The following is a 27845-nucleotide window of genomic DNA, read 5'->3' as shown; positions in this document are numbered from 1 at the left end:
GTGTGTGAGAGGAGATCATGATGTTTACTCACCTTGAGTTGTGCAGAGGCCATGTAATCATAACATGTTTGGACGATGTATCTCCAAATCACTGAGTTACAGACCAAGAGGCTATGGATTCCCGTGCAAACTTTGTTATCTTCTGATGTCAAGTAGACCCATTGACTCTCAATACTAAGTTTATCATCTGAAGTGTTGGCATTACTTAATGAAATTCTGTGTAGTTTGGAAGAAGTGGGGTGGTTTCCAATGTGACCTGGTGCTACCTTCTGAAGTCTTCCATTCTCATCCTTTAAATGATGTCAGAATGAAGAATGTGCTGGTTTGCGGGCCTTGTTTGCAATTCCAGTGGGCATTCACAAACTGGACCTTTGATGCTCCGGTTTATATTGGTAATTCTGGAAAATAGTGTTGCCTAATCACTGACATCATTAAGAACAAGGACAAATAAAGAAAAAAAATAAAGAATAAAGAACATCTTTCATGTTGTGAAAAGTCAGCTACAAGTGTATGGATCCTGACTGAAAGTGCTTCTTAGAGTTTTGTAATTGGTGTGATTTGATCCAAACATGGTTGCAAATATGATTTACTGTGGGCTAAGTTGATTTCAATTATATACTGTAACACAGAAAAATTCAATGCTTTGCCATCAAACTTCTAACTAACCCTCTGTTCTGTCTCATTTTTCTACAGCTTTTTTAAAAAATTGTAAAATAGCTTATCTTTTGCCTATTGATATCACACTGTCTAATGGTCAGCTGAATATTTTTGCTCTTTCTCAGCTGAATATAATGCATTCTCTATAATCTGTGTTCTTGTCCCTTTACTTAAATCTAGTTTTTTTTGGCATATAAAATTTACCACTCTTGCTCATTGTTTTCCAAGATTTCAAAACTATGGTTCTGGTTTTCAAAACTCTTCAAAACTCTCTATCAAACACAATCTGTAACCAAAATTTGTTGTTAAATTTTTTCCTGATTTATTTTCAGTGTTATTCTTCTTGACCTTGGTAGCATTTTAGTCTCTGCAGAGCCTTGGGCTTTAGCTTTGGATCTACATTTAAAATAAAAGGGAGGAGTGAAAACATTTAAAAAATAGGCAAAGCAATTAAAGTTGATCATGAAAACAAATGGGATATTGTGTCCCAAGGGCTACAATATATCTCGGCAGAAGATGAAGTCTGTTCCTCAAGCTTACATTGGATACTATTAATGGATTATTTATTGTTCATTGTGTGTAGGATAACGCAAACAAAAGTAAAGCTGTGAAAATATCTTGACCATCCTTCTCTAAGCTTACACTAAATTATATGTGCTTCATGACACACCTGCAGGTGTGCTTGTCTACTGCTATAACTAGCAGATAGGTAAATTAAAATTACACAAATTGCACTATTGATTTATTCTGACTGGATGGAGCATTAACTTGGATTCATCAAATAATAGGATATTCTGAATGTCAATTCATACTTACACTGAGGGAGCAAAAGAGTACAATTATTTTCAAGAGCGTGAAAAAAATGGTCACTGATTTAACAACAAGCTCAATATGGCTTTCAATCCTTGTATTTCTATACATGCTAACTCAGGTTCCCTTACAGGGGAATAAAGTGGGAAACTATGCTGTGCATATGATCCAAAAAAATCAAAGAAGATTGCATGTGATGAATGGAGACATTGAGATTACAGATGCTGTAATCTGGAGCAAAGAACAAACTGCTGGAGGAATCAATGGGCGCGGCAGCATCAGATGCTGCCTGATCTGCTGAGTTCCTCCAGCAGTTTGTTTTGTGTTACATGTGATGGATGTTGTCTGGATTTTACTGTGTAGATACCGGTGAGGCCAAAAACATTCATTATTATTTATATGTAAGTAGAACATCAATTTTTGGTGTGTGCAGTTAAACAAATTCGGAAATTGCTATCCCAGATCTGGGACCTTGGGAGAGGACTGGGTGTGAATTGCTAAATCGGTAAATTAGTTTATTATTGTCACATGTACTGAGGTACAGTGAAAAACTTGTCTTGCACACCAATCATACAGGTCAATTCATTGCATCAGTGCATTGACATGGTACAAGGGAAAACAATAACAATGCAGAATAAAGTGTTACAGTTACAGAGAAAGTGCAGGCAGGCAATAAGGTGCAAGGTCATAATGAGGTATGTTGTGAAGTCAAGGGTCCACCTTATCGTACTAGGGAACCGTTCAATAGACATGCAATATCCAATTTTCAGTGATCCAGGCCTCAGTCACAACTAAATTTTGATGTGGTTGGACAGTAGCAAAAATGTCTTTGCAGGACGCATTAACGTTTCTAGGCAAAGGTCTCATAAGTAACAGGACAATGCCCAATTAATCAGTTTTTAGTTATGTTGGCTAAGGTTAATAATGGCTTGAACTACTTGGGAGATTCCAAAAATAGTGTCACCGGACTACTTGCATCAATCTGAGAAGGTAGGTTTGGGCTCCTGTTTTCAAAGTCATCGGAAAGGAAGAACCTCGAACGGTGCAGCGTTTTCCCCCGGTAATCGGCCAGGGCTTCAGCCTAAATTACACGTCAAATCACAGGAGTGGGTCTTGAACCCATGACTTAATGATTCGGAGGTAAGGGTGGTGCCCCTGAGCCATGAAGGACAGGTTAATATGGGTTCATTAACAATTTTCTTCAGTGACCCCCAGGTGGCATTGTCTAACAAATGATTTTAAAATTGTGTACCCTATCTCCTCATTCCACCATTGATTGACCGAAAAAAGTAGGACAACGTTGCTCAATGGCATGTAACGTCACTCATTGAACAGAGTGTTCTTGATCATTTGAAGATGTCTTATTGTTTCAAACTTAGTATTCAAAGACTTCTGTAAGGTTCAGAGATAAATGTAGCAAGTAATGAAGCATGGATTTACTAATGTGCAAACTATCCATCAAATTTATAGGATTAGGAGTTACATTGAGTTAAGAATCATCAGATCTTGCTAGGGATTTTTGTTATAGTGCCATTTTTTATTTATTAATTTTCCAGGATCTGGGCACCTTTGACAAATCCAGCATTTAATGTCCATCCCCAGTTGCCCTTAAGAAGGTGTTGATGATTTGCCACCTTGAACCACCACAGTCCTTCTGGTGATGGTATTCCATGGAGCTGCCTGGGAGGGATTGAAGGATTTAGATCCCGTGATGATGAAGAGCTGATGACATATTTGTAATTCAGGATTGTGGGTGACTTTACTGGTAATTCTAGATGGTAGTGTTCCCATGCACCTGCTGCCCTTGTCGTCTTGGTGGTAGAGGTTGCCAATTTGGGAGGTATTATTAGGGTAGCCTGGACAAGTACCCGCAGTTCATTTTGCAGGTGGTACAGTCTGCAGCCGCTATGTGCTGTTGATGGAGAGAATGAATTTTTAGGGGGATGGATGGGCTGCCATTCAAGTGGGCAAATGGGGGATATTTCATTGCATTCCTGGCTTTTTCCCTATAGATTGTGAAAAAGCTCTGGAGTGTCAGGAGGTGAATCACTTTTGCCTCAGGATACCTAGCCACAAACCTTATATGGTCGCAGTATTTACATGGTTGGTCCAGTTAAGTTTCTGGTCAGTGGTAACCCTCTGAATTTTAATGGTTGAGATGCAGTGGTAGTAATGTGATTGAATATCAGAGATGTGTAGTTAGCTTCTGCCTTTTTTGTAGAGTTGGTCATTGCTTGCACTTTTGTGGCTTGAAAGATAGTCACCAATTATCATCCCACTGAATGTTGTCCAGGTCTTGCTCCATGCAAGCGTAGGCTGCTTCGTTTAGTGAGGAATTACAAATGAAATTGAACATTTTGCAATCATCAGTAAGCATCCCCACTTATGATAGTAGAACGGTCATTGATAAAACAGCCCAAGATACTGTCCAGACGATTTCTCTACAGTGATGTCCTCGGGATTGACCTCTGACAACCACAATCACTTTCCTTTGTGTGAGATGTGTCTCCAACCATTCATGTGATGCCTATTGACTTCAGTTTAGCCAGAGCACTTGGTGCTACACTTGGTGAAATGATGCGAAGGGCAGTCAGTCACCTTACCTCTGGGTTTCAGCACTTTGGTCCTTCTTTGGATCATTGCTGTGATGAGGTCTGGCGTGGAATAGTCCTAGTGTAGCTCAAACTGGACATCGGTGCTAAAGTTTATTGGTGATTAAATGTCACTTCTTAGCATTGTTGATGACAGCTATCATCATTTTGTTGAGAGTGCGCTGACTGTAGAGTAACTAGCTAGATTGGATTTGCACTGCTTTTTGTGAACTGGATATATCTGGCCAATCTTCCACATTACTGGACAGATGCCAGTGTTGTAAGTGTACTGGAGCAACTTAGCTTGAGGTACAGCTAGTTCTGGAATGAAGGGCTTCAGTAGTACAGCGGAATGTTGTCTTGTCCCATAGCCTTTTCCCTAGTCCAGTGATCACAGCTGTTTCTTAATATCACAGGGAGTGAGTTGAAATGGTTGGAGACTGGCTACTGTGACGGTGAGAATCTCAGGAGGAAGCTGACACAGATCACCTGTTCGGTACTCCTGGCTGAATGTGGTTGTGAATGCTTCAGTCTTGTCTTCAACACTCGTGCTGGACCGCACTATTTTATAGGCTGAGGTCGTTCTTGGAGCTGCCTCCTCCTGTTAAGTGCTTGCTTGTCCACCACTATTCACGACAACATGTGGTAGGCCAGAAGAGCACTGATTTGATCTGTTGGTTGTGAGATCACTTAACTCTGTCTATTGCATGCTGATTTTGTTGTTAAGCATGAATGTAATCCTGTGTTGTATTTTCATTAGATTGGCACCTGATTATTTTTTGGTGTGCCTGGTGTTGGTCGTGGCATATCCTTCTGCCCTCATTGAACCAGGCTTGATCCTTTGCTTTGATAGGAATAGTAACGTAAAGGATTGCTTTTCCATAGATTATATCTTGCCCTTACTTCGTCTCCCCATTATTTTTTTAAGAAAGTGCAGCAGGATTAGCACACTTTTGACTACTTAAATTCATGGTGTAAAGTTAGAACTGGTAATTTAAAGCACATAGCCTTTTGATCATGTGATAATTGTTAATTCAAAGCCAAATAGCCCCTCTTACCCAAAAGGGTTGCAACTTATATTGTTGAATCTCATTCCTGTGTGCAGTAAATCTTTCTTAGAGATTTGAAACATTTTGTTTTAGCTTAATGGCTAACATGAGGGGGCATAATTTTAAGGTGATTGGAGGAAGGTGTAAGGGGGATGTCAGAGGCAAATTTTTTACACAGAGAATGGTGGGTGCGTGGAACGCACTGATGGCAGAGGTTGTGGGGGCAGATACTTTAGGGACAGTTAAGAGGCTCTTAGACACATGAATGATAGAAAACTGAAGGGCTATGTGGGAAGGAAGGGTTAGATAGATCTTAGAGCAGGATAAAATGTCGGCACGACGTTGTGGGCTGAAGGGCCTGTACTGTGCTGTACTGTTCTATGTTCCATCTGTTCTCTCAATATTTCTTTCCTCCTAGGTTTATTTTTGTACATTTTTATCTATGACTATTGTAATTGTTCCTCATTCTTGGTTTTTATCTTTAGGTAAGTAGGTGAACATACTGCTGCTCACTTTGGAGCTGATTGTCTTGTAACTGTTAACATTCTGTTATTAGCTTGCATTTCCAGAAACCTCTGGCACAAATATTTTGATGAAGATGCCCAGCTCCAGCAAGCTTTGGCCTGCGGATTCACCATTGCAATCTGAATCCAGTTTACGTTAGAAATCTGAGGAGCACAGCATGTTCAAACACCAAAGTGGGAGGAATTTTCACCAGCTAAAAGATTGTGGCTGATTTGAAAAATAATTAAATATAGAAAGAAAAGCATTTATCTAGGACATTGCACTAATACAAAGGCAACAATAGCAGTTAATTTATGCACAGCATAATAATATGGAAAACAAAATCTTTTGCTGAATGTTGTTCTGGATGCTGGGATAGTTTCTTGTCTGATCTTTGGTGTATATCTGAGTGGATAAATGAGTGTCAGTTTTGCACCTCATCGTCCCAACAAAGTAGTACTGAAGCTGGAAACCTGAATGAAACAGAAGATATTGGGAACACTTAGCAGGGCCAGACCAAAGAATATAATAATTGGAAACTGGAGCAGGACCTTCTGCTGCTGAAGCCTGCTCTGCCATTCAACAAGACGATGATGATGATTTTCTCCTATCAAAGACCACTTTCCTGCTCTATCCTATTTCCCTTGATTCCTTTAATATCTGAAACTGTATCTATCTCTATTTTGAATGCCATCAGTGACTTGACTATCCAGATCACTGTGGGGGTTAATTAAGGATTCGCCATGCATTGAGTGAAGAAGTATGTCCTTATTTCAGGCCTGAACGCCTACCCCTTATTTTGAGGTGGTGATCCCCTATTTCTGGCTCCTTAACTAGAGGAAACATTTTCCCAAATCTACTCCTTTGTGCTATCTTATTTGGTACAATGAGGTCACTTCTTATTCCTCTTAAACTCTATATAGTAGTAACCTGGTCTACTTTATCTCTCCTCATATGACAGACTTACCAACCTAGACAGCATCTGTGGAGAGAGAAACAGAGTTAACATTTCAGGTTAATGAACTTCCATCAGAGCTGGGAGAAGTTAGTATTTAAACATGTTTTAAAGTGCAAAGGAATTGGAAAGGAAGTGGAAGAACTAAAGGTAAAGTCTGCAATTTGTGGAGGACTAGGGAGATTAAACGACAAACACAGTGACAGAAGAGGGTAGTAAATGCATTTAGTGAAAGTGAATTTAGGTCTGGAAGAGGTGTAAATAGAAGAATAAATATTTGGAATTAGGAGCAGAGGGGGAAAAAATTGTGGTTACTGGCAATGAGACACAAAGGCTGGAATTGTTGACTATCTGAAATAGTTCAACTGAGTGAGTCCAGAAGGCTGTAATTGGCAGAAATGGAGATGTTATTCTTTAAACATGCATTGGACTCCTTTGTAACTGAGTAGGAAGCTGAAGTCCGAGAACTCAGAGCTGTAGAATTCAAGTAGTTCAGAACCAAAAGCTTTTAGTGACACTTATGGATTGAATGGAGGCACCCTGAAAAGTGGTCACCCGGTCTACTGTTGGTATGCCCATTGTGGAGGAGACAACTTCAGAAGGGGCAAATGCAGTATATTCATTTGGAAGAAGTATCAGTAAATTGCTGCTTTTCCTGGAAGAGGCGTTTGGGCTCTTGGATGGGGGGGTGGGAGAAAGGAGAAAATAGAAGGACTTTTTGTCTCCTTCATGAACACTTCAGATTTGTTTTCATTTTATTCTTATTATACCTCCTCCAGACCAACCTTTTATTATGCACTAATATCATTACTCTTTTACTCTGCTCCATTATGCCACTTACTCTCTTGTACCTCCTCCTTATCATGTCTCTTTCTTTGTGTTCTCTTTGCTTATCGTCCTCTCTCTGCATGCTATAGCTTTTTTTAATCTCTAACTTTTCCCAGTTCTGACGAAAAGGCATTAACCTTTTTTCTCTCTTTATAGATGTTGTCTGACTAGCTGAATATTTCCAGCATTTTCTGTTTATTTTTAGTACTAATTTGAAGTTGCAGCCTAAACTATATATTTTTGTACCTATCCTGAAAGAGACAAGAATGTTTTTCGACTGGACTAAATTGGATGTTGCACCAAGAAGAAGGTGAAGTTGTTCTGTGCAGAACAATTGGAGAGAAATTGAGCAAAATTTTCCCTCTAAGCTAAGAATATTTATGCAGAGTTAGTCCTTCAGTAAAAGTACTTTATATGAAAACATTTTGTGGGAACTCTTTGTCATCTCATCACATTTAATTATTGACTTCTGCAAAACAGTTATTAGGAAAGCATTACCTACCTTCCGGTCTGTTTCTGACTCTTGTTAGTGGCCATGTGAATATCGTTCAACATGATGTTTTCTTCTCTGCTGTTATATTGTGCAGAGTGGTTTGCTCTTTATTTAAAAGACATATTGCAACCAAATTTCTAGAGACACCAGAAAACCAGATTAGTTAATGCATAAACATCATGCATTGTTTTCACAGAGAGGGTTGTATTATTTGTCATTTAGGGAAAAAATGGGTGTCGTGCTTGGTTGCTGCAACTTTGCGGAGAAGCTATGTAACTCTAAGAAGTGATTTTCATCATACCATGAACAAGATGAAACTTGCAGGTGTAACTGTGTAAGAACTCAATGTATGTTGTTATCTCTCAATCTTATTAGCTCAGTATTTGACAATAATGCACATTTTGCACAATATTCGTAGAGGTAAGCTTCATGAAAAGATCTGCTTTCACAATTCGTTACATTTGATTTGGATGTGGATTATTGATTAGCAGTCACATGGAAATCCCGTAGGACATTTAACAGCTAAGTTTTGGTGAAAGAGGCAACAAAGCTAAATGGTCATGTATATTGCCCTATTAGGCTTCAGGTAGGAATATCTCATGTGGGTTTCATTCATTTTGTCCCATTTCCACTATCCTGGACGCAGATAAAGACAACTTTTGAGTTGAGCTCTAAGTCTTGAACTTCTGAACTGAGTCATTCCTTTCTGCTCACTTAATATTGGTGTTGGCCTGTTTATTTTAAACTTGTTAACAAGTAGCCCACACAGGAAATTACAAGCCGCTGTAAGGGAGTGAACAGTAGGGAGGAATTAATGGGCAAAGGCTAGATCAGAAAGGCCAGATAGATGAGCTGTCCAGCTCAGAGCAGGATATTGTGGCTTGGGGTGAGGAGAGAGATTGGTCAGTAGTGGAATAGGGTTAATTGTAGGGGAAATGTTACATGACCTAATTATACACACACTGTTGTGCATTCAATGACCATTGAATTTTTTTGATTCCTCACACCGGACTTTAAAGTCACCAAATTGTTATCCGATCTTACACTTAAAACGTCATTTTATAATTGTGGCTTTTTTTGAACAGAAGGTAAATTTATTCAACACACATAAAATGCTGGAGGAACTCAGTGGGTCAGGCAGCATCTATGGAGGGGAATAAACAGTCGACGTTACGGCTTGAGACCCTTCATCAGGACTGGAAAGGAAGAGGGCAGAAGCTGGAATAAGAAGGTGGGGAGGGGGAGGAGCACAGGCTGGCAGGTGATAGGTGAGCCCAGGTGAGGGGGGGAAGGTAGGTGGGTGGGGGAGGGGGGATGAAAGGGAGTGACGTGAGAAGCTGGGAGGTGATGGGTGGAAGAGGCAAAGAGCTGAAGGAGGAGGAATCCGGTAGGAAGGGACAGTAGACCGTGGAATAAGGGAAGGAGATGGGCAGGTCATCATGGTGGGGGAGGGTGAAGAGAAGGGGTGACAGGGCCACAGGAATGAGGGAAAACAAAGGGGGAAGGGGAAAAATTATTCAGTTGGTGGGCATTTTATGTCTTAACCGGCAAAGGTAGCATCATTTATTAACATACATAAAGCATTCATGCCTTGTATAAATAAGTCAGGGCAAAAACACCCTAGTACCCTTAAAGTTATGCATTTCTTTTTTACGTGATAAAATTAGAAACCTGTTCCAAGACCGTGAGTTAGAATGGTTGATTTTGCCCTTCTAATCTGTTTTGGTCTTTGAATGTAGTTCGGTGTCTCCATTGAAGGCTCTCTCACACTGGCCCCTTTATGTTCCTCCCCACTAACTCAGAGCACTTGCACCTTATTAACCAATGAATGTACTTGATTCCTCCCTTTTCACAAAAAAGGGATGCAAATTCCGAATGAGATCTTAAGTAAAATGTTGGAGGGTGGCAGTCGTGTAATTTGAAGGCTGCTGTGCGGAATCAAAAGGTGCAGTGCCCTGTGATTTCTCTTGTTTGGATAATGGCACATTCATTTGTATGCTGAGATTGTCTAGCATTCAAAGAATAAGTGAGAATGTACCCAAAGCAGTATTCCTGCTTTGGAGAGTGGATACTTGATTCGTGACTTCACCTCTGCTCTTTGTCATGGTGATAGAGACCGTCTCTTTTGAAACACAAAGCAATCTAAAGATTGCTGGGAGTAGATGGTATTGGTTTTAAGGCATAACCTTCCCCAATTCATTTATTTGCTCTAAAAATGCCTTTTCATTCATGGTGCTGTAGCTGCTGTTTAATTACGTCCTAACCTAGAACAAGACTGTTATGAACGTGGTCTCTGATGTTCTGATAGATATCCACTGTTGTACACTTACCATAGTTTTAATATTTTCACAGCACTTAATATTGACCTGATGAACAGGATAAACATCTTACTGCAGCTGAATAGTGCCCGCAGTAGAAAATATGTCCTAATATTAACTGTTTTCAAAACTACCTTGCCAGTCAAAACTTCCAAATATGCCAATGTAATTAAGAATATTTAAAAACAAATGGAAAGGAAATATACCATCCTGATATTTAATACTGCAGGTCTTTTCTTCCACAGTATTCTTTTCAACTTGCCCTTCCTGTATTTAGGTGTACTTTACCACACATATAAGATGATTCAAATGAACAACCAAAGAGACTGAGGCACCAGTGTTTGTGGGAAGGAAGTGGGACCTTAATGACTTCTTCTATTGCTTCTGGTTCTTGCTCATCAGCCAGCCAAAGTGAGATGCTGGAAGCCTTTCAAGCAGAATAACCTTGTTATCAGCTTGGTCTATGGGGGTAAAAGAAGGAGGTATCCAGGAGGCCAATGGGAGTGTGGATCAGGGAAGTTAGAGGCTAGTAGTGGAAGTTAGAGGGTGTAGAGTTAGCTGAAGATCAGGGGTTGGAATTGGGAAATGGAGGGAGGTCATGAAGAAGAGGAACGGATAGAAGTGAAAGAAGCTGCAACTGGTAAGAAAATGGCCTATGCCATGTTTGCAATATGGCCTTCATGGTTAGAAATTTAATTACTTCCACCCAGAGAAAGGGAGAGGTTGGGTTATGGAGTGGGTTTGTAAAGTTTGGTTAGTAAAGGGGGAACTTCGAAGCCACCATCAGAAGATGGATCGGGGCGAGAACTAATACGATTGGTGCTGCCCACAGGGGAGATCAGAAAGGCCAGGTAGATGAACGATCCCAGCTCAGGAAGGACATTGTGCTTGGGGCAGGGACAGAGGTTGGACAGTGGTGGAATTGGATTAATTGCGGGGCAATGGTTGATTGTGTTGGAGAATATATAGGGAAAGGCAGTTTGCCTTGATGAGCTAGGGAGCAGCAATGTTTGAACCAGAAGTTTGGAAAAGCACTTGCCTGCTGCATAAGACAGACCTCTCTTACTGGGAAACTTGAATGGCTAGATCCCCACTTAAAATATTTAAATAAATGACCCTTCAAGTGAGAGTGCATGGGTTATCTACCTACCATCTTGTCCCTGTTAAAGCTACTGCAGGGTGGATTGAAATCAGTTTTGAGATTTTTAACATGTTACTATCATACTGGCCTAAATTTAACAATTTTGGAAGGTTAAAATTATCACTTGACATTTGTCCAATGTCATTACAATTTCTGCACAAGTTTTTAATTGGCACTCCTGAATGTTACATGGCCTAATTATGTACACAGTTACTGAATTGTCGGTCATTTTTAATTTTAAATAAACTGACAGTTATCACAGTAATGTATGTTTTAAATGGACATCACTCGAATTCTGCTCTGCGATAACTGATTTCAGATTTGTTGAGAAAATGAATTTATTCCCGTCAATTCTAAATTTAAAAAAGTAAAATTTTCCCCTTCTTATGCTCCAGACTTCCCGTGTCCTGATTCATTTGCTGGCCCAGAAAGAAATTGTAGATATCAATATAAGTCACTTAACCATATTGCCACCAGATTGACCTTGAACAACTAATCTCTAATGAAATCTTCCTTACTTCACTCTTTAGTAATAGCTAGAGAAATGTGATTTCTTTGGATATCTTTATGTCTTAATGCCCTTAACCAAAAGGATTGGCAATCAGTTTGGTGGTGTTAGTGTCAAAAGTTGTCTCTTTTTATTCATAAAACAGCAAGACCTAGTCTTCAAAGCTACTGAAGCTTTCTAAAGATGTTGAATGGGACTTTCATTGGATTTAAGAAGAGCTGCAAATGGCATTTTGTACCAAAACTCTATCTCAACTTGGAAATGGAATTGGTTTATTATTGTCACATATACCGAGGTACAGTGCAAAACTAGTCTTGCATACTGTTCATACAGATCAATTCATTACACAGTGCATTGAGGTAGTACAGGGTAAAACAATACAGAATGCAGAATAAAGTGTTACAGTTACAGGGAAAGTGCAGTGCAGGTAGACAATAAGGAGCAAGGTCATAATGAGGTAGATTGTGAGGTCAAGAGTTCATCTTATCGTACTAGGGAACCATTCAATAGTCTTATAACAGCAGGATAGAAGCTGTCCTTGAGCCTGGTCGTACGTGCTTTCAGGCTTTTGTATCTTCTGCCTGATGGGAGAGGGGAGAAGAGAATGTCCAGGGTGGGTGGTGTCTTTGATTATGTTGGCTGCTTTACCAAGGTTGCAAGAAGTATGGACAGAGTCCATGGAGGGGAGGCTGGTTTCCGTGACATGTTGAGCTGTGTCCACAACTCTCTGCAGTTCCTTGTGGTCACAGGCAGAGCAGTTGCCATACCAAGCTGTGATGCAATTGGATAGGATGCTCTCTATGGTGTATGGATTAAAAATTGGTGAGTGTCAAAGAGGACGTGCCAAATTCCTTTAGCCTCCTGAGGAAGTAGAGGCACTGGTGAGCTTTTTTGGCCCTGGTGTCTAAAGCAAAAGGAATGAAATTCCAATTTGAACTTTTTCTTTATAATAATGGACTTTAACTCAAACATACTATGGGAATACTACAAAATAAATCAACCATATGTTTCATAAAAGTAAAATACTTTAGTTCCTGGAAATATGAAACAAAAGTGGAAAACTTTAGGAAGTTGTGGGCATGCTATGTTGGCGCCGGAAGTGTGGTGACACTTGTGGGCTGCCCCCAGAACACTCTACGCAAAAGATGTATTTTACTGTGGATTTTGATGTACATGTGACTGATAAAGATGTGATCTGATCTGACACTCAGCAGGTCAGGCAGCATCTGAAGAGAGGAACATTTAATATCCCAAGTTAATGACCTTTCATGAAATCCTTAGTTGCTACCTGGTCTGCCATATATTTCCAGCAGTTTTTGTTCTTATGAGACATTTAGGTGGCTAATGTATATGATGCCAAGTATGTATTTTGGTAGGCTTCTGGTCTACTTCCTTGTCTGAATTGAATTAGTTGATAGCAGTTGGAAGCAGCAGTTTGAGTTGAACATGACAATCAGGCTCAGGTTTTCTGAGTTAAGGAAGAGGAAACTCAGCTGCTCATGTTTAACATATGCGCTAAAGAATAACGTGTGCACCAATTGAACAAGGAGAAGAGCTGGATTAGCTATGATGTGTTCCATCGTCACAAAGTCTTTGGACAATGGGAACTCAGTCATGAAGCCCGGTGGTACCTGCAGAATTCCTAAGAGTCTGTACCTTTCAAGGAAGAGAATAAAAGGGGATAAGAAGATATTTATTTTGAAGAATCAATGAAAACCAATTCACACTACTTCAATAAACCCCTGCATGTCCCATTTAATGCAGCTTCTTTGTATCCCATCTCACAAACATTGTATATTTTGATTTGTCCTTGGGTAGTTTTTCTGGTTGAAAAACATTAAAATAAATGCTATAATCAAGATCTTGAATTCCTTCCCTAAACTTTTTCATTTTTCTCTCCTCTAAGATGTGCTTAAAATGTGACAGTATCTCTGTCCTATTGTTGCCGCCTTAATTTGCTTCTTACAACACAAGCGACTATTCATAATCTTGGGTCTATGCCAGCTCCCAGCAGAGCAGTCCCATCTGCCCATTCCTCTTATTTCTCTTTAGCCTTGTAACTTAGTCTCTCATACATGGCCATCAACACCCTTTGATTCTATTGCCACTTGCCTGCACTGAGGGTAATTTACAGTAGCCAATTAACCTCCTAGAATGTCTTTGAGATGAAACCCGAGCACCCAAGAGAAACTCACGTGGTCACCGAAGAATGTATAAACTCCACAGAGACAGCACCCAAGGTCAGGATTAAACTGGAGCTGTGAGATAGCTGCACTACCTGCCACACTTCTGTACAGCCCATGGGCTCCATCAGTTTGTATGAACAGACTCTTCTGAAGCAGCTTGGGACATTGTACAATGTTAAGTGTGCTTTATTATAATGCAATTTTATTTGTGTGGTCATTTATGGTTTGCCATTTGCATTGTATTGCTTTCCATTGATTTCATCTGTATGTCACCTGTAGCTGTTGGGTTATCAGTTGTGGCTCAGTTGTTAGCCCCTTTGCCTCTGAAGCAAAAGGTTGTGGGTTCAAGTCCTATTCTAGCAAATGAAACATAAAAGCATATGATAATGGAGGGGCTGCCTTTTGGATGAGACATGAAACTCATTTCTAAAGTGATATGTAAATGCTCTCATGGTTTTCCGTTGAAGAAGAGCAGGAGAGTTATCAATTGTTTTCTGATCACTATTTATCATTCAATCATCAACAATTTTATAAAAGATAAGTTTTCAGGTTTATGTGAGTTGCTATGGGAAAACCCACTGCCCTACATTACAACAATGACTGCACTTCAAAAGGGCTTCATTGACTCCAAAATGTTTAGGGACGACCTGAAGGGAAATTGTAAGGCGCTATACAAATGGATGTCTCTCTTTCCGTTGTATTTCAATTAGCTGATGGTTGCTTCAATTCAATTTTTGTTTGAATGAGGCTTTTATATGAATGTTTCAAAGCTTTGCCGTACTTAATGATCACATTTGTGAAGATTATAGCTAGTTCCCAGAGCAGGGAGAAAAAAAGTTAGTTAAAGCAGCACTGAAATCACAAAGGAATCCTTAATATAGAGATTAGGTAAATGGCAAAATGCAAGAAGCTAATTGAAATCCTCTAATCTGTGACTTCAGTTGAAAGTGCTGCCTGATACCATAAGATTGCTGCTGGTACGTGACTTTAAGCAACTCATCCAGCTTATCTGGTATTTAAAAGATAGGGTGAACTTATTTTAACAGAATTGAACACAACTACAGTGTGCGTGCTAACTTTTAATAGGTTAAAGGAAATTTTGCAAAACAGTGTTTAAAAAGCAGTATGTTCTCTTAAATAAGATTAGGGTATTTGCTGCTTTTTCTCTCTCATTAGTATTTTAATTTCTTAAAGTTCAGTCCTGAATGATCACTTCTGAATTAAAAAGCTTAACGTGGAGTCGTAGATTCATATAGCACAGAAGTAGGCCCATTGGTTCACCATATCTATGCTGATCCATTTAGTATCCATCTTTACTAATCTGATTTTCCTGTAGTCACAGTCCAGTCTCTTCCTCACACCTACTGACACTGACACCAGCACCAGCCAACGGCTCAACCTTCAACTATCTTCTGACCCTAACAGCAGGGGGGAGGGGGTATTGGTATTAGTTTGTTATTGTCACTTGTACCGAGGTACAGTGGGAAAAACTTGTCTTGCATACTGATCGTACAGGTCAATTCATTACACAGTGCAGTTACATTGAGTTAGTACAGAGTGCATTGATGTAGTACAGGTAAAAACAATAACAGTACAGAGTAAAGTGTCACAGCTACAGAGAAAGTGCAGTGCAATAAGGTGCAAGGTCACAACAAGGTAGATTGTGAGGTCATAGTCCATCTCATCGTATAAGGGAACCGTTCAATCCCTGACCTTGCACTTCTGGGTCCTTGCACCGAGAACGTTTATAGATAAAAGCTTAAAGCTCACTCACGGCTGCGGTAAATATGGCACCTTGTCCCACCCAGACACCCTGTGGCACCATTACCCCTCACTCCCCTCCACCCTCCCCTCCCCTGCCCTCACCACCACCACCAAGCAACAGAAACAGGGTGACCCCCACCCCTTGGGCACGGTCAACATGGCTTTGTGCATGGCAGGTCCTGTCTAACCAATCTAAGAGTTTTTCGAGGAGGTTACCAGGAAGGTTGATGAAGGGAAGGTGGTGGACATTGTCTACGTGGACTTTAGCAAGGTTCTTGACAAAGTCCCACATGGGAGGCTGCTCCAGAAGGTTAAGCCACTTGGCATTCAGGATGAAGTAGTCAATTGGATTCAATGTTGGCTCAGCGGGAGAAGCCAGAGAGTGGTAATAGATGGTTGTCTCTCTCACTGGAGGCCTGTGATTAAGATAAGATATCTTTATTAGTCACATGTACATCGAAACACACAGTGAAATGCATCTTTTGCGTAGAGTGTTCTGGGGGCAGCCGGCAAGTGTCGCCACGCTTCCAGCGCCAACATAGCATGCCTATAGCTCCTAACCCGTACATCTTTGGAATGTGGGAGGAAACCGGAGCACCCAGAGGAAACCCACGCAGACACAGGGAGAACGTAAAAACTTCTTACAGTGGCGGGAATTGAACCTGGGTTGCTGGTGGTGTAAAGCGTTACGCTAACTTCTACAGTACTGTGCCTGCACCTAGTGGTGTGCTGCAGGGATTGGTGCTGGGTCCGTTGTTGATATCACCTGTATTAATGATTTAGATGATAATGTGGTAAACTGGATCAGCAAATTTGTGGATGACACCAAGATTAGGGGCGCATTGGACAGCGAGGAAGGCTATCAAAGCTTGCAAAGTGATCTGGACCAGCTGGGAAAGTGGGCTGGTAAATGGCAGATGGAATTTAATGCAGAGAAGTGTGAGGTGTTGCACTTTGGGAGGACAAACCAGGGTAAGACTTACACAGTGAATGGTAGGGCTCTGAGGTGTGCGGTAGAACAAAGGGACCCGGGAATACAGATCCATAATTCCTTGAAAGTGGCATCATAGGTAGATAGGTCCGTAAAGAGAGCTTTTGGTACATTGGCCTTCATAAATCAAGGCATTTGAGTACAGGAGTTGGGATGTTATGTTGAACTTCTTTCAGACGTTGGTGAGGCCAAATTTAGAATATTGTGTGCAGTTCTGGTCACCTACCTATAAGAAAGATTGGAAGAGTGCAGAGAAAATTCATACTGATTTTGCCGGGACTTGAGGACCTGAGTTATAGGGAATGGTTGAATAGGTTAGGACTTTATTCCCTGGACCGCAGGAGAATGAGGGGAGGTCTTATAGACATATACAAAATGATGAAGGGTGTAGATAGGGTGAATGCATGCAGGCCTTTTCCCCTCAGGTTGGGTGAGACTAGAACTAAAAGTCATAGGTTTAGGGTGAAAGGTGAAATATTTAAGGGGAACCTGAGGGGGAACTTCTTCACTCAGAGGGTGGTGCGAGTGTGGAACGAGCTGCCAGCGGAAGTGGTAGATGCGGGTTCAATTGTAACATTTAAGAGAAGTTTGGATAGGTGCATGAATGAAGGAGGTATGGAGCGCTATGGTCCGGTTGCAGGTAGGTAGGACTAGGCAGAAAACCAGGCTGGCATGGACTAGATGGGCTGAAGGGCCTAATTCTGTGCTCTAGTGCTCTATGACTCCACCTATGCCTTGGCAATTCATGTGCTTATCCATATACTTAAATGTGAGAGTCTCTGCCTCCACCACCCTCTTAGTGTGTTCTAGATTCCAACCACCCTCTGGTTGGAAAAAAATCTTCCTCAGATCCCTTCTATACCTCTTACTTCTTACCTTAAACCTAGGCATCTGGTTTGGGCAACTTTGCTGTGTGGAAGAGTTTCTTTCTATCTACCATGTCAATACACGTCATCATTTTATACACATCAAATCAGGTTCCCCCCTCAGCCTCCAAGGAAAATAACCCGGCCTGTCTCGTCTCTCCTCACAATTAAAATGTTTCATCACAGGCAACATCCTGGTGAGCCTTCTTTCCGCTCTCTGTAGTGCAATCATGTCTTTCCTAGAGTGGGGTGACCAGAATTGTACAGAACACTTCAGTTCTGTCCCACCAATATTTTATAACTTTTCTACCTTTATATTCCAGCCCTAGCTAATGAGGAAAAATACTGTGTATATCTTCTTAGCTATTTTTATCTACCTGTGTTGCCATCCTTCCTGTCAACAATCCTTCGACTTGTACACCAAGGTCCCATTGTTCTTTAGTTCTCCCAAGAGCCCTACCACTCATTGTATATGCATTGTCCTTATTAAGGGCATCACCTCACACTTAGCAGGATTAAGTTTCATCTGCCAGAATTTTACTTATCTTTCCAACTCATCAGTTTCATTCTGTCACCTGAGACCATCCTCCTCACCAGATACAGATGAGGAGTATTCATTTAACACCTCACCTTTTGTGCTTTAGCTCCAAACAAAGTTTGGTCCCTGATGGGCCCGACTCTTTCCCTGGTTACATCTTGTCCTTAATATAAAATATTTTAAAAAATAAAATTAAGGAATTCTCCTTAATCTTGCCTGCCATTGAAATTTCGTGCACCGTCTTCGCCCTTGTAAATTTTTTTTTAAGTACTGTCTATATCTTCTGTACTCTTGTCAGACTTGCCTCTTTTATTTTGGTTCTCTATACCTGCCATATGCTTTTATTTCTTTATCCAACCATTGATATCCCCTGATATCCTAGGTTTTTTGGACTTGCTGCCTTTACCTTCCATCCCTTCTGGGACATACTGTCCTTGAACTCTTACTGTTTTACTTTTTGAATGACTCCTACCTGTTAGTCATAGACACAACTACTCCCAGTCTAGTTTGCCAGGTCCTGTCTTATGGTATTGAAATCAGCCCTCCCCATTTAGGACCTTAATTCCTGGACCATCCTTCTGCCTTTCCATAACTACTTTGAAAATTACAGAGTTATGGTCCTTATCTTCAAAATGCTCTCCAAAAGACACATCAGCCACTTGCCCAGCTACATTTCTGAAGATTAGATTCAGCACTGCCCTTTCTCTAGCTGGACTATCTGTGTACTTGCTCAAAAAGCTCTCCTGTACACACATTAAACATTCTACTCCATCTAGGCTTTTCACACCAAGGCGATCCCAGTTAATAATGCAAAAGTTGAAATTTCTTGTTACTATAATCCTATTTCTCTTACATCCCTCAATGGTTTGTGTACATATCTGCTCTTCTATCTCCCACTGTTGGGAAGCCTGCAGTACACCTTTACGTCGCCCCATTTTTGCCCCTAATACCCATATGGCTCATTTGAAGAACTTTTTAGGGTATTCTCTCTTGTTACTGCAATAATGGACTCCTTAATTAATACTTCATTGTTACTACCCCCTTTTAGATCCACCACCCTGTCAACTTCTGAAAAATGTAAATTTATATTGATTTCCACTTCGTAGTTACCACTGATCAGTTTTCACAAACTACTATAGTGTTCCTGCATTGTGAAATTAATATGCACATGGTGCACCCAGAATCACTATTTGGGTTGACAGCAGTAGCTGAGGTAAGCTACAATGGAAGTATAGGTAAAAGACTTGGCTTTGTTGAATATATTAATTGGCAAATTGGAGGTCTTGTTCTTTATAAATCATATATATTTGAATTTATTTATTGCACAGTATTGTTCAATTCTTAAATCCCCTGATATTTTCTCAGTAGTTCAATAAGACCTTTCTGCTTGAGCACAGAGTTTAATTTCCTGCTCGCTCCTCTCTCCCCTTGTGTTTCTTTTGGTTGTAGTTTATACCATTTGAGTTTTATTGTATCCCCAAAGACTGCTTCGAATAGAGCAGATCAAAGCTGTACAGCTGCAGATCCAACTACTCAGGATTATTTCTTAAAAATTAAACATGTTATGTTTGCTTGCACAGTGATCAGAGTGCTCTTTACGCTGATAACAGTCAGTACGAACTTTCTTGCTGCTGATGTAATGATGATGAATGCTGTGACACTGCTATTTTGGACAGCTCTTCCCAGAGGAGGCAAAGCAATCGCTAATGAAATGAATAAAAGTAAGGCTGCATGAGGGGAAAAAAAAATGGGCATAGTGAAAGAGAAATAAGGTAAGGATCAAGTCAGAGTAGAAGACAAAAAAAAAATCAGTTAAAGCAAAAATATGAAAAATGAGATCTGAAGAGATCAAGAGGAAATGAGACTTTACAGCAAGGTTGAGGAAGGAAAGGACAAGCAAAGTTTATCCATTTAGATCTGAAAAATGGAAGGGAAAAAATAGAGAAGGCATTGGACAAAGGAATAAAGCATAGCTCACATTACAGGTGGTATGAATAGTTTTCTTCAGATCTTCATTAACCAATGGTCATGGAATCCTAGAAAATGTATGATACAGAAGGAGGCAATTCAGCCCATTGTGACTATGTCATTAAAAAAAGAGCTATCAATCTAATTGCATCTCCCAGCACTTGATCCATTGTCCTGTAGGTCATGGCTCTTCAAATACGCATCGAGGCATTTTAAGTGTTTCTGCCTCAATCAACCTTTCAGGCAATAAGTTCCAGCTTCCTACCTATCTCTGAGTAAAAATATTTTTCCTCATCTTTCCTGCAATTGTTCTACCAATTACTTAAAAGCTATGTCCCTTCAACTTGGGCAAAGGGGTCTTTCCTATTTATTCAGGGCTCTCATAATTTGATACAGCTTCATTAAGTATACACTCAGTCTCTACTGTTCAAAGAAACAAAAATACCTAGAAATGCAGTCTTTCCTCCAAGCTAACGTTTTCCAGTCCTTACCACAGTATAACGTCGTGGTGTTATTTATTTATCAGGGGTTTACATATTCAGCCCTTCAAATTTATCCCAGCTCTCAGAGCAGTTCCATTAATCCTATTTTTTCACTTTTTTCACTGCAACCTATTAACAACCCCCAATTCTCCTAACACCCACTCTGGGCAATTTACAGTGGCCAATTCTCCAAGCAACAAGCCCATCTTTGGGATATTGTGCACAAATGATGTGTATTCTTTCAGTTTGTCCACCTCTCTGTTCTCAAAACCTTGCATTGACTGGGTTTTCAAATGCAATTACAAACTTTTATATTGCTCCATAAATTAAGTTTAGTGACTTGTTTTTTGCATACATTCAATGGAATGCATTTGACTTAAGTAAAGTTTTGATTTCTGCCAGTCTGCAGATCTGCCAAGTGTCAGTTTTGCTTTGATTGTCAGGTATTTTTAAGGTTACTGGTTTTTAGCAGAAAATAATCTCTTTTTAAAGAGAGAGACACACCTGTGTGATGATTGGTATTAGCAGGATTTTGTTTAAAAATGTCTGGGATTCTAGCTTTCATACTTGTTCAAAAATACAAAAAACATGGATTTGTTGACTCTGTAAAATGTTAGAGGGCATTTTTTCCCTGCTGCTTACCTGTGAAATTGGATGTATGTTGATAAATTTAAATTGGAATTTACCTTAATAATATCCAGAAGAGACCTTTATTTCTGTAGTTTGGTGCTGAAATGCAAATTGTTTTAAATTGAAGCCATGGGGCAGAGTTTCAGGAAAGTTATGGCTGTGTTGTCACTTATTCTTGCATCTGTGATGAATGATTTTTGAAATAAAATCTTCCTAACATTCTTGAAGAGTAATAGAAAAGGTTGTAAGACTAATATGCTTAAATTTTGCAGACGTTTTAACATACTACCTGCAGACGTGTTATGTAAAGAGGTAGATTTTAATTTTAAATAATGTTCCTTAAAGAATCTCAATTCATGAGCAATGATTATTTTTTTCTGTTCCTTGTAGTTGTGCTGGTATTAAGAGCTAAGGGAATGAAAAGTCAGCATGGATGCCCAGTCACACAGCACTACTGCGGCTGAAAAGAAAAAAGTAGAAAATTCCATTGTAAAGGGATCTCCTCGCACAGATGTCAGTGAAAAAGCCATAGCCTCCAGTACTACGTCCAATGGTAAGTGGTGTAGTGTACAGGGATTTGCTAACAGTGAGAGCAGCAGTTTTTTTTTGTTCACTGCATTCTTTGTGAATGGATCATCTGCACCTGGATTTTTGTTTGTTTTGAGAAAGTGGTGGTGGCTGGAGGAAGAAGAATTTGGAATTAAAGTAATCTCTTCTATAAGCTTACCATTGAGCAATTTTTCTTACGCACTGCTGGGTTTTGTTGTAGTTAAAGCTTCTCTGTAATTGGTGAGATTTAATGTGATTTTCCGCCCCCCTCCCCCTTTGGTTGGTTGAGTAATTGTTTGCGAGGAGTTGTGGCCAATTGCTTGTTTGTGTAAAATGAGTTTCCTTCCTCCTTTAAGAAGTGTATTGGTATGTGATGCCTGTATTCTGCACCATTATTAAATGTATGGGGGCATGTTGGGGTTTAGTGTTCACTACTTATTGGATAGAAAGAGCATGGATAGAACAGGCAATGTTTAAATGGCCTAAATTAGGGTTTATTGATTGCCCCTGTGTTTTGCAGAGTCCTGCAGTCTACTATTAAAATGTTAGCTTCAGACCAAAGTACAAAACTAACAAGCATTCTGTGCGCACAGCTGGAGACTGTCTTACATACATTGAGAGGTTCAGAGATGAAGGACTATGTGGATAGATGAGAGAAGCTGTGGCTCTTTTCTTTTTGGCAGGAAGTTTGAGGAGATTTGCGAGAACTACTCAATACCATGAGGAGATCTTGTAGACTAGTAAGAAGAAGTTGCTTCCACTAATAATAGAGTTGGTAATCAGAAGTCACAGGATTTAAAAAGATTTACAAAAGATCCAAAGGCTAAACAAAAGGGAAGAAGCTATGCAGAGAGTTACGCATAGCCTGGGAGAACGGGACGCAGTTTCCATTACAACTTTTAAAAGGAAATCTGATAAATCCCTGGCCGTAGGGAAGGAATAGGGAAATGGGCTAACAGGAAAGTACTTTCAAAGAACTGGTACAGATGTGATTGCCTGAATGGCCTATGATGTAAGATTCTGTGTAAATATCCTTCACTTGCCAGCTTGTTATGCCACCTTCTGCCCTGGTTACCACTGTACTGAGTTTGTACTTGGGACTAGATGGAATGTCACAACGTGTGCAAACGTTTTTTGTGTGTCTCCTGCAGATGATTTTCTTCCCCCCTACTTTAAGAGGAAGATGACTCCTTGTTGTTTGTGATCTTTTTTGGTGTGTTGTTATTTGATTAATAAGCAGAAACTTGAAACCTAAATGAGTTTTTCAAAAGCAGTGAATCTGAGCGACGGCTTTGCAATGTGTAAGATATTGCAATGAGAAAGTTATTGAGTCCAGTGACACAACAACATTTACATCATTGCCAAGGATTTGGCTGTTACATTAAATCATCCTGTGTTCCAAAGGCACATGGACATCCCCGGTTTTCTTTCAATTGTGCAAAAGCTGATACTGCAGAGTTTGAAGCGTGCCCAAGTGAAATGAAGTTGTTAACATTTTCACCCCCGTATCATTCTCCCCAGCCACCCATTGTCCCCAAAACATTGTGCTGAATCCTAATTCACCCTATCTCCTTCCTTCTCCTTTATTTAGCATTCTTTATTCTGTGGACTCCGGACAGAGGGGACAAAAAAATTCATTGTGGGGTGGCAGTATAAAAAAAGCAGTGGGGCTCTTGCTAGAAACACTTCCTGTTGTAGTGATAGCTTGTATTTTCCAGCCAGTGCTGCTTTGAAAGGAGTGTTAAAACTTTTTACCCATTTATGGGCCTCATGGTCAGAATGAAGTAATGTGTGAGTCACATTGTATGGGTCAGAGTTGAAAAAAGGCAGTGAGCAACATGGAGAGCTTTGCATTTAATATTCGGAAGGGCAGGAGAGGGGGTGCTTACATTATGATACAAGGCAGTCAGGAATGCCATGAAACCCAATCCACAGTGTCTGATAAGGATCTCTGACTCCTCTGGGACAGACTAGATTTTAGCCCTATTAAGGAAACCTTACTTACAACCATCCTCCACTCACCATCCCCCAACCTTGTTCTTCCCCCTCCCCCAATCCACCCACCTAACAAAGTGAAAAGGAAACATTCCAGAATCTGCTTTTTTTTAAAAAAATTGCTTTTATCTGTTGGGAGCGCAAAACATTTTGAGATAGAAGCGTGTACCACTTAAAATTTTCTTTTGCTTGATAATATTTAAGTTTCACAAAATTGCTGGGTTCTTTTTGTCCCAAAAAAGTTGTAAATTTTGCACTTATTTAATAAAGTTCTGTTTAATTTTCTCTTTGGAAAGTCAGCACAATTTTTGTTTTGAAAGGTTTTGGATTGCTACGTAGACCTCGGAAGCTTTAAGTATTTATTATTCAAACTCATTGAACATACCTGATTCAGAGAGTAAAATTGCAAAGTGGTAAAGGCTAGGGATTTTCCATTAACTTTCTTTTCATTTGGCTGGGCTAATGCATGCTGTTTTTTTTAGTTAAAGTTGAGTACTATCCCAATTATTAAATCTTAGGAGACCAATCCTGTATCTTTCTATAAATGGTAGCTTCATCTCAAGTTCTTTCATCTCTTTTCCACCTCTCCTAGTTTGACAGTTGAAAAGGTCTGACTGTGCCACACAATGGTTTGATTGGTTTCTCTGGGGGATGCTGTTCTCTGCCTCATCATTCGCCAGGCAGGTGGACCAGAAAGTCTTCTGATTCTTTTGTTGCTTTGCAAAGTCTGGGGTCTTTGAGAGAATAAATCCACCGTCATGGGATAATTTGCTAAAGGGGACTGAGGAGATGAGAGAAAAGCCTCACCACTTGGGTGCGGAATTAATGAAACACTGATGTTCCAGTCCTTGCAATTGAAAATCTCTAGGAATGTAATGGGTGGAGACAGCACATTATTGCTTTACATTTTAAAAAAAAATGCTATTTATTTTAGATTTGTGAAACTTAAATGGAAATGAAATTTGCAAAATTATGCAAAGTAGAAAGCATTGACCTTCATCCTCATGCGTAATTTTCAGTTATTTAAAATTTGTTTAGTGGGAATAAGTGTTCAAAGGAAAGTTCGTGCAGAAGAGATCAAGACTCACATATACTCCCTAAGCTTTTAGATTACCCACTAACAGAAAATAGTCGGAATTCCATATGACAGAAGTAAGCTTAAGTTAACACAGGATAAAAAGTAAATTACAGATAGGATGTCCTCAGCCATCTTTGTGACTGCAGATAAGGTTTCATTTCAGAATGGACAGACGACTTTTCCACTTACAGACCCATTCTGCTGCACCTGTGATAACAACTCCGGATTCTAATTGAAATTGGTTTGAAAATGGATTTTTAGTTTTCTGTGTCTGTGAAAATATTGAATGGAGTCAAGCTGCCAGTAAGGATCCCAGACAGTGGAAATGTGGCAGGAAACTGGAATCATCTTTCAAGCCTGTATCAATGATATGACAGTTTTGTGATCTGTCATATTAATGAAATCATTGATCACTTGATGGAGTGGGTAATAAACTGCTTTCTGAGAATATTGTTCCGAGGGGTTGATCAAAGTCTGTGGAGATGAAAAAGTATAAAGCTCAAAATTGTTGAGCCACCTACATTAATAGGTGGATGGAAGCTTTTGTTGTATGTGTTCTCAAACAACATATATCTATTGATTTTTGAATTTGGCTTCAAATATACTGCTGAGGGCACATTAATCAAATCGTGGATGTTAACCTGGGCATTTTAACTTCTGAGCATTTGAAGGAGTGCCAGTTCATATTTCTTTCTGTGTCTGTGTCATCTTTCTTCAATGTAAGAAGGGATAAAAATTCCTAGATTTTTCTCTCATTTATTTTTCTATAGCTGTGTCCTTACTTGCTGATTCTGAAACCTTTCATTTCCAAGCTGTCTCCCTCTCAGCTCATTTTTACCTGGGTGCACAAGTGTTATTGTGGCTGGAGGTTTCCTGAAACTGTTATCACTGAGTAACAAGCTCTTTAGGACTTTACATTTCATTTTCATTATCAAATCACCTAACTTTAAATATTTAGCTTTGTATTATTTGTAGTGGTAAATCTGATTTGCACTTTTCTCCCCTATGACAGTTTTTATGTGGTATGCTTATGAAACTGTTTAGAACTCATTCATTTGGTAAGTGCACAATGAGTTTGACCCTTGAATTAGCTGATCTCATTCACTGAAGCTGATGGGCTTCTTAAATGCCCCAGTAGAGGAAAAGAATTTCATCTAGGATTTCTGCTGGTGATAACTCTGCTTAGGTGTGTGTACACATGGTATAGGGACAGATAACTATTGGTTGTTATTTGCTTGTCCAGTGCCATTTGCATGATCTAATAACCAGTGAAACCTGTGGTAGGTGGGGTAATGGCATCTCTGATACTAAAGGATTAAATCAGCAAGTCTGTTTTACAAAGACATGGTACAAGGCTGACTAGGTGGAAGGATTGGCTAGAAATTTGTCCTAATCTGTGGCACTTTATTTCACATTACCCTCTTTGTATCATCTGCCCGAGCACCTCCCTACTGTGACACTTATTTCTCGTCCTCCTGAAAAAGTAGAGTCAGTTTACTGCTTGTTGTAATGTCAAGCCAATTAGATGTGCATGTCTTTTCCATGCAATGGGGAGGGTGTCTAAGTGATCTCATTTCTGCCCCACTCCCCAAAATGGAATTGAGGAGGAATATTATTTCCATGCAAACTCATTATAATAGAGGTTTAATATAATTTGCTTCAATTGATGGTACCCTCAGCCTGAACCGTAGTTGGGGCTTCAATTCCAGCACCCAATAATCAGATCGCAGTACTGGAGGATGGCCACTTTACGGGGATAAGGCATAGAGCCAAGGATTTGTCAGCTGAGTCTAATGTTGAAGGCTCTGTATGGCCAATGGTAACTACTGAACCAAAAGCTCACCAAAAAAATAGATATTGGCAGTTAAGTTGAATAGCTTTCAAAACTACACGGGGAGCATGATGCTTAATTAATTTGCACCTGATGCACACCAAATTTATGTTGCTTGCTTATTAGAACTATTTCAGCCTCAGCCAGTGATAAACATGTTATTCATTAGCTTGCAGAAATTTTTGAAAAACCAATACAAATTGCTCAGCAATTAGCTTGCCAATGGTTAATGATCTCTTTAAGTAATGTTGATGGGGCTTCTTCCTGCTGTTGAAAGCATTAGATGGAGAGTTGAGCTCCAAGTGCAATCTGTTTACTCTGCATACTGTTCGTGGATATTACCATTGCATCTGCAAATGCCTTACCAATGTGTGCATGTGCATTGTTTTCCCTTTTGGTGTCAGTTCATTCCCCTTAACAACCAAATGACAGGCAGTACGAAGCTAGATTTTGCCAAATCCAAAGATGCAGGATTTTACAATGATCTTTCATTTACCTGGATACTCACTTCAGATCTAACCCACAGATGAGAGGCATAGAATCAGGGAGTTACACAGCATGAAACAGTCCCCTCAGCTAAACTCATCCATGCTGACTAAGGTGCCTTTCTGAGCGTGCCTGTGTACGGTCCATACTCTCCGAACCTTTCCGATCAACAAACCCATCCAAATGTGTTTTAAACATTGTAATTGTACGCAGCTCTACCACTTCCTCTGGAAGCTCATTCTGTATATGTGGTCCCCTTCAATCTTTCCCCTCTCACCGTAAACCTGTGCCCTCTAGTTTTAGATTCCCCTACCCTGGGAAAAAGACCGTGATCATCCACCTTATCCATGCCCCTCATGATTTAATAAACTTCTGTGAGTTCACCCCTCAGCCTCCTTTGCTCCAGGGGAAACAGTCCCAGTCTCTCCTTACAGCTCAAGCCCTCCTGTCCCAGCAACATCCTCGTTAATCTTTTCTGCATCCTCTCTAGCTTAGTAACATCCTTCCTATGATACACCAATGAGAACTGCTCACAACACTCCGGGTGCGGCCTCACCAACGTCTTGTACAACTGTAACATGACGTCCCAACTCTTGCACTCAGTGCCCCGATCGATGAAGGCAAGTG

General features: G+C 40.1%; 1 protein-coding gene across 1 annotated transcript in view; it reads left to right on the top strand.

Moving 5' to 3' along the window:
* gli3 (GLI family zinc finger 3) overlaps positions 1-27845 on the top strand; it is a 365376-nt gene that overhangs the window by 23805 nt on the left and 313726 nt on the right. The window contains exon 2 of the mRNA XM_052022712.1: positions 21670-21832. Within this exon, the coding sequence (XP_051878672.1) occupies positions 21709-21832 (124 nt within the window). The 5' untranslated portion in view covers positions 21670-21708. The remainder of the gene's footprint in view (positions 1-21669; positions 21833-27845) is intronic.

This window comes from Pristis pectinata, chromosome 9 (genome assembly GCF_009764475.1).
Source record: "Pristis pectinata isolate sPriPec2 chromosome 9, sPriPec2.1.pri, whole genome shotgun sequence".
Classification (NCBI taxonomy): Eukaryota; Metazoa; Chordata; class Chondrichthyes; order Rhinopristiformes; family Pristidae; genus Pristis; species Pristis pectinata.
Note: the sequence above shows the minus strand (reverse complement) of the source record. Positions and strands in the feature narration are given on the sequence as shown.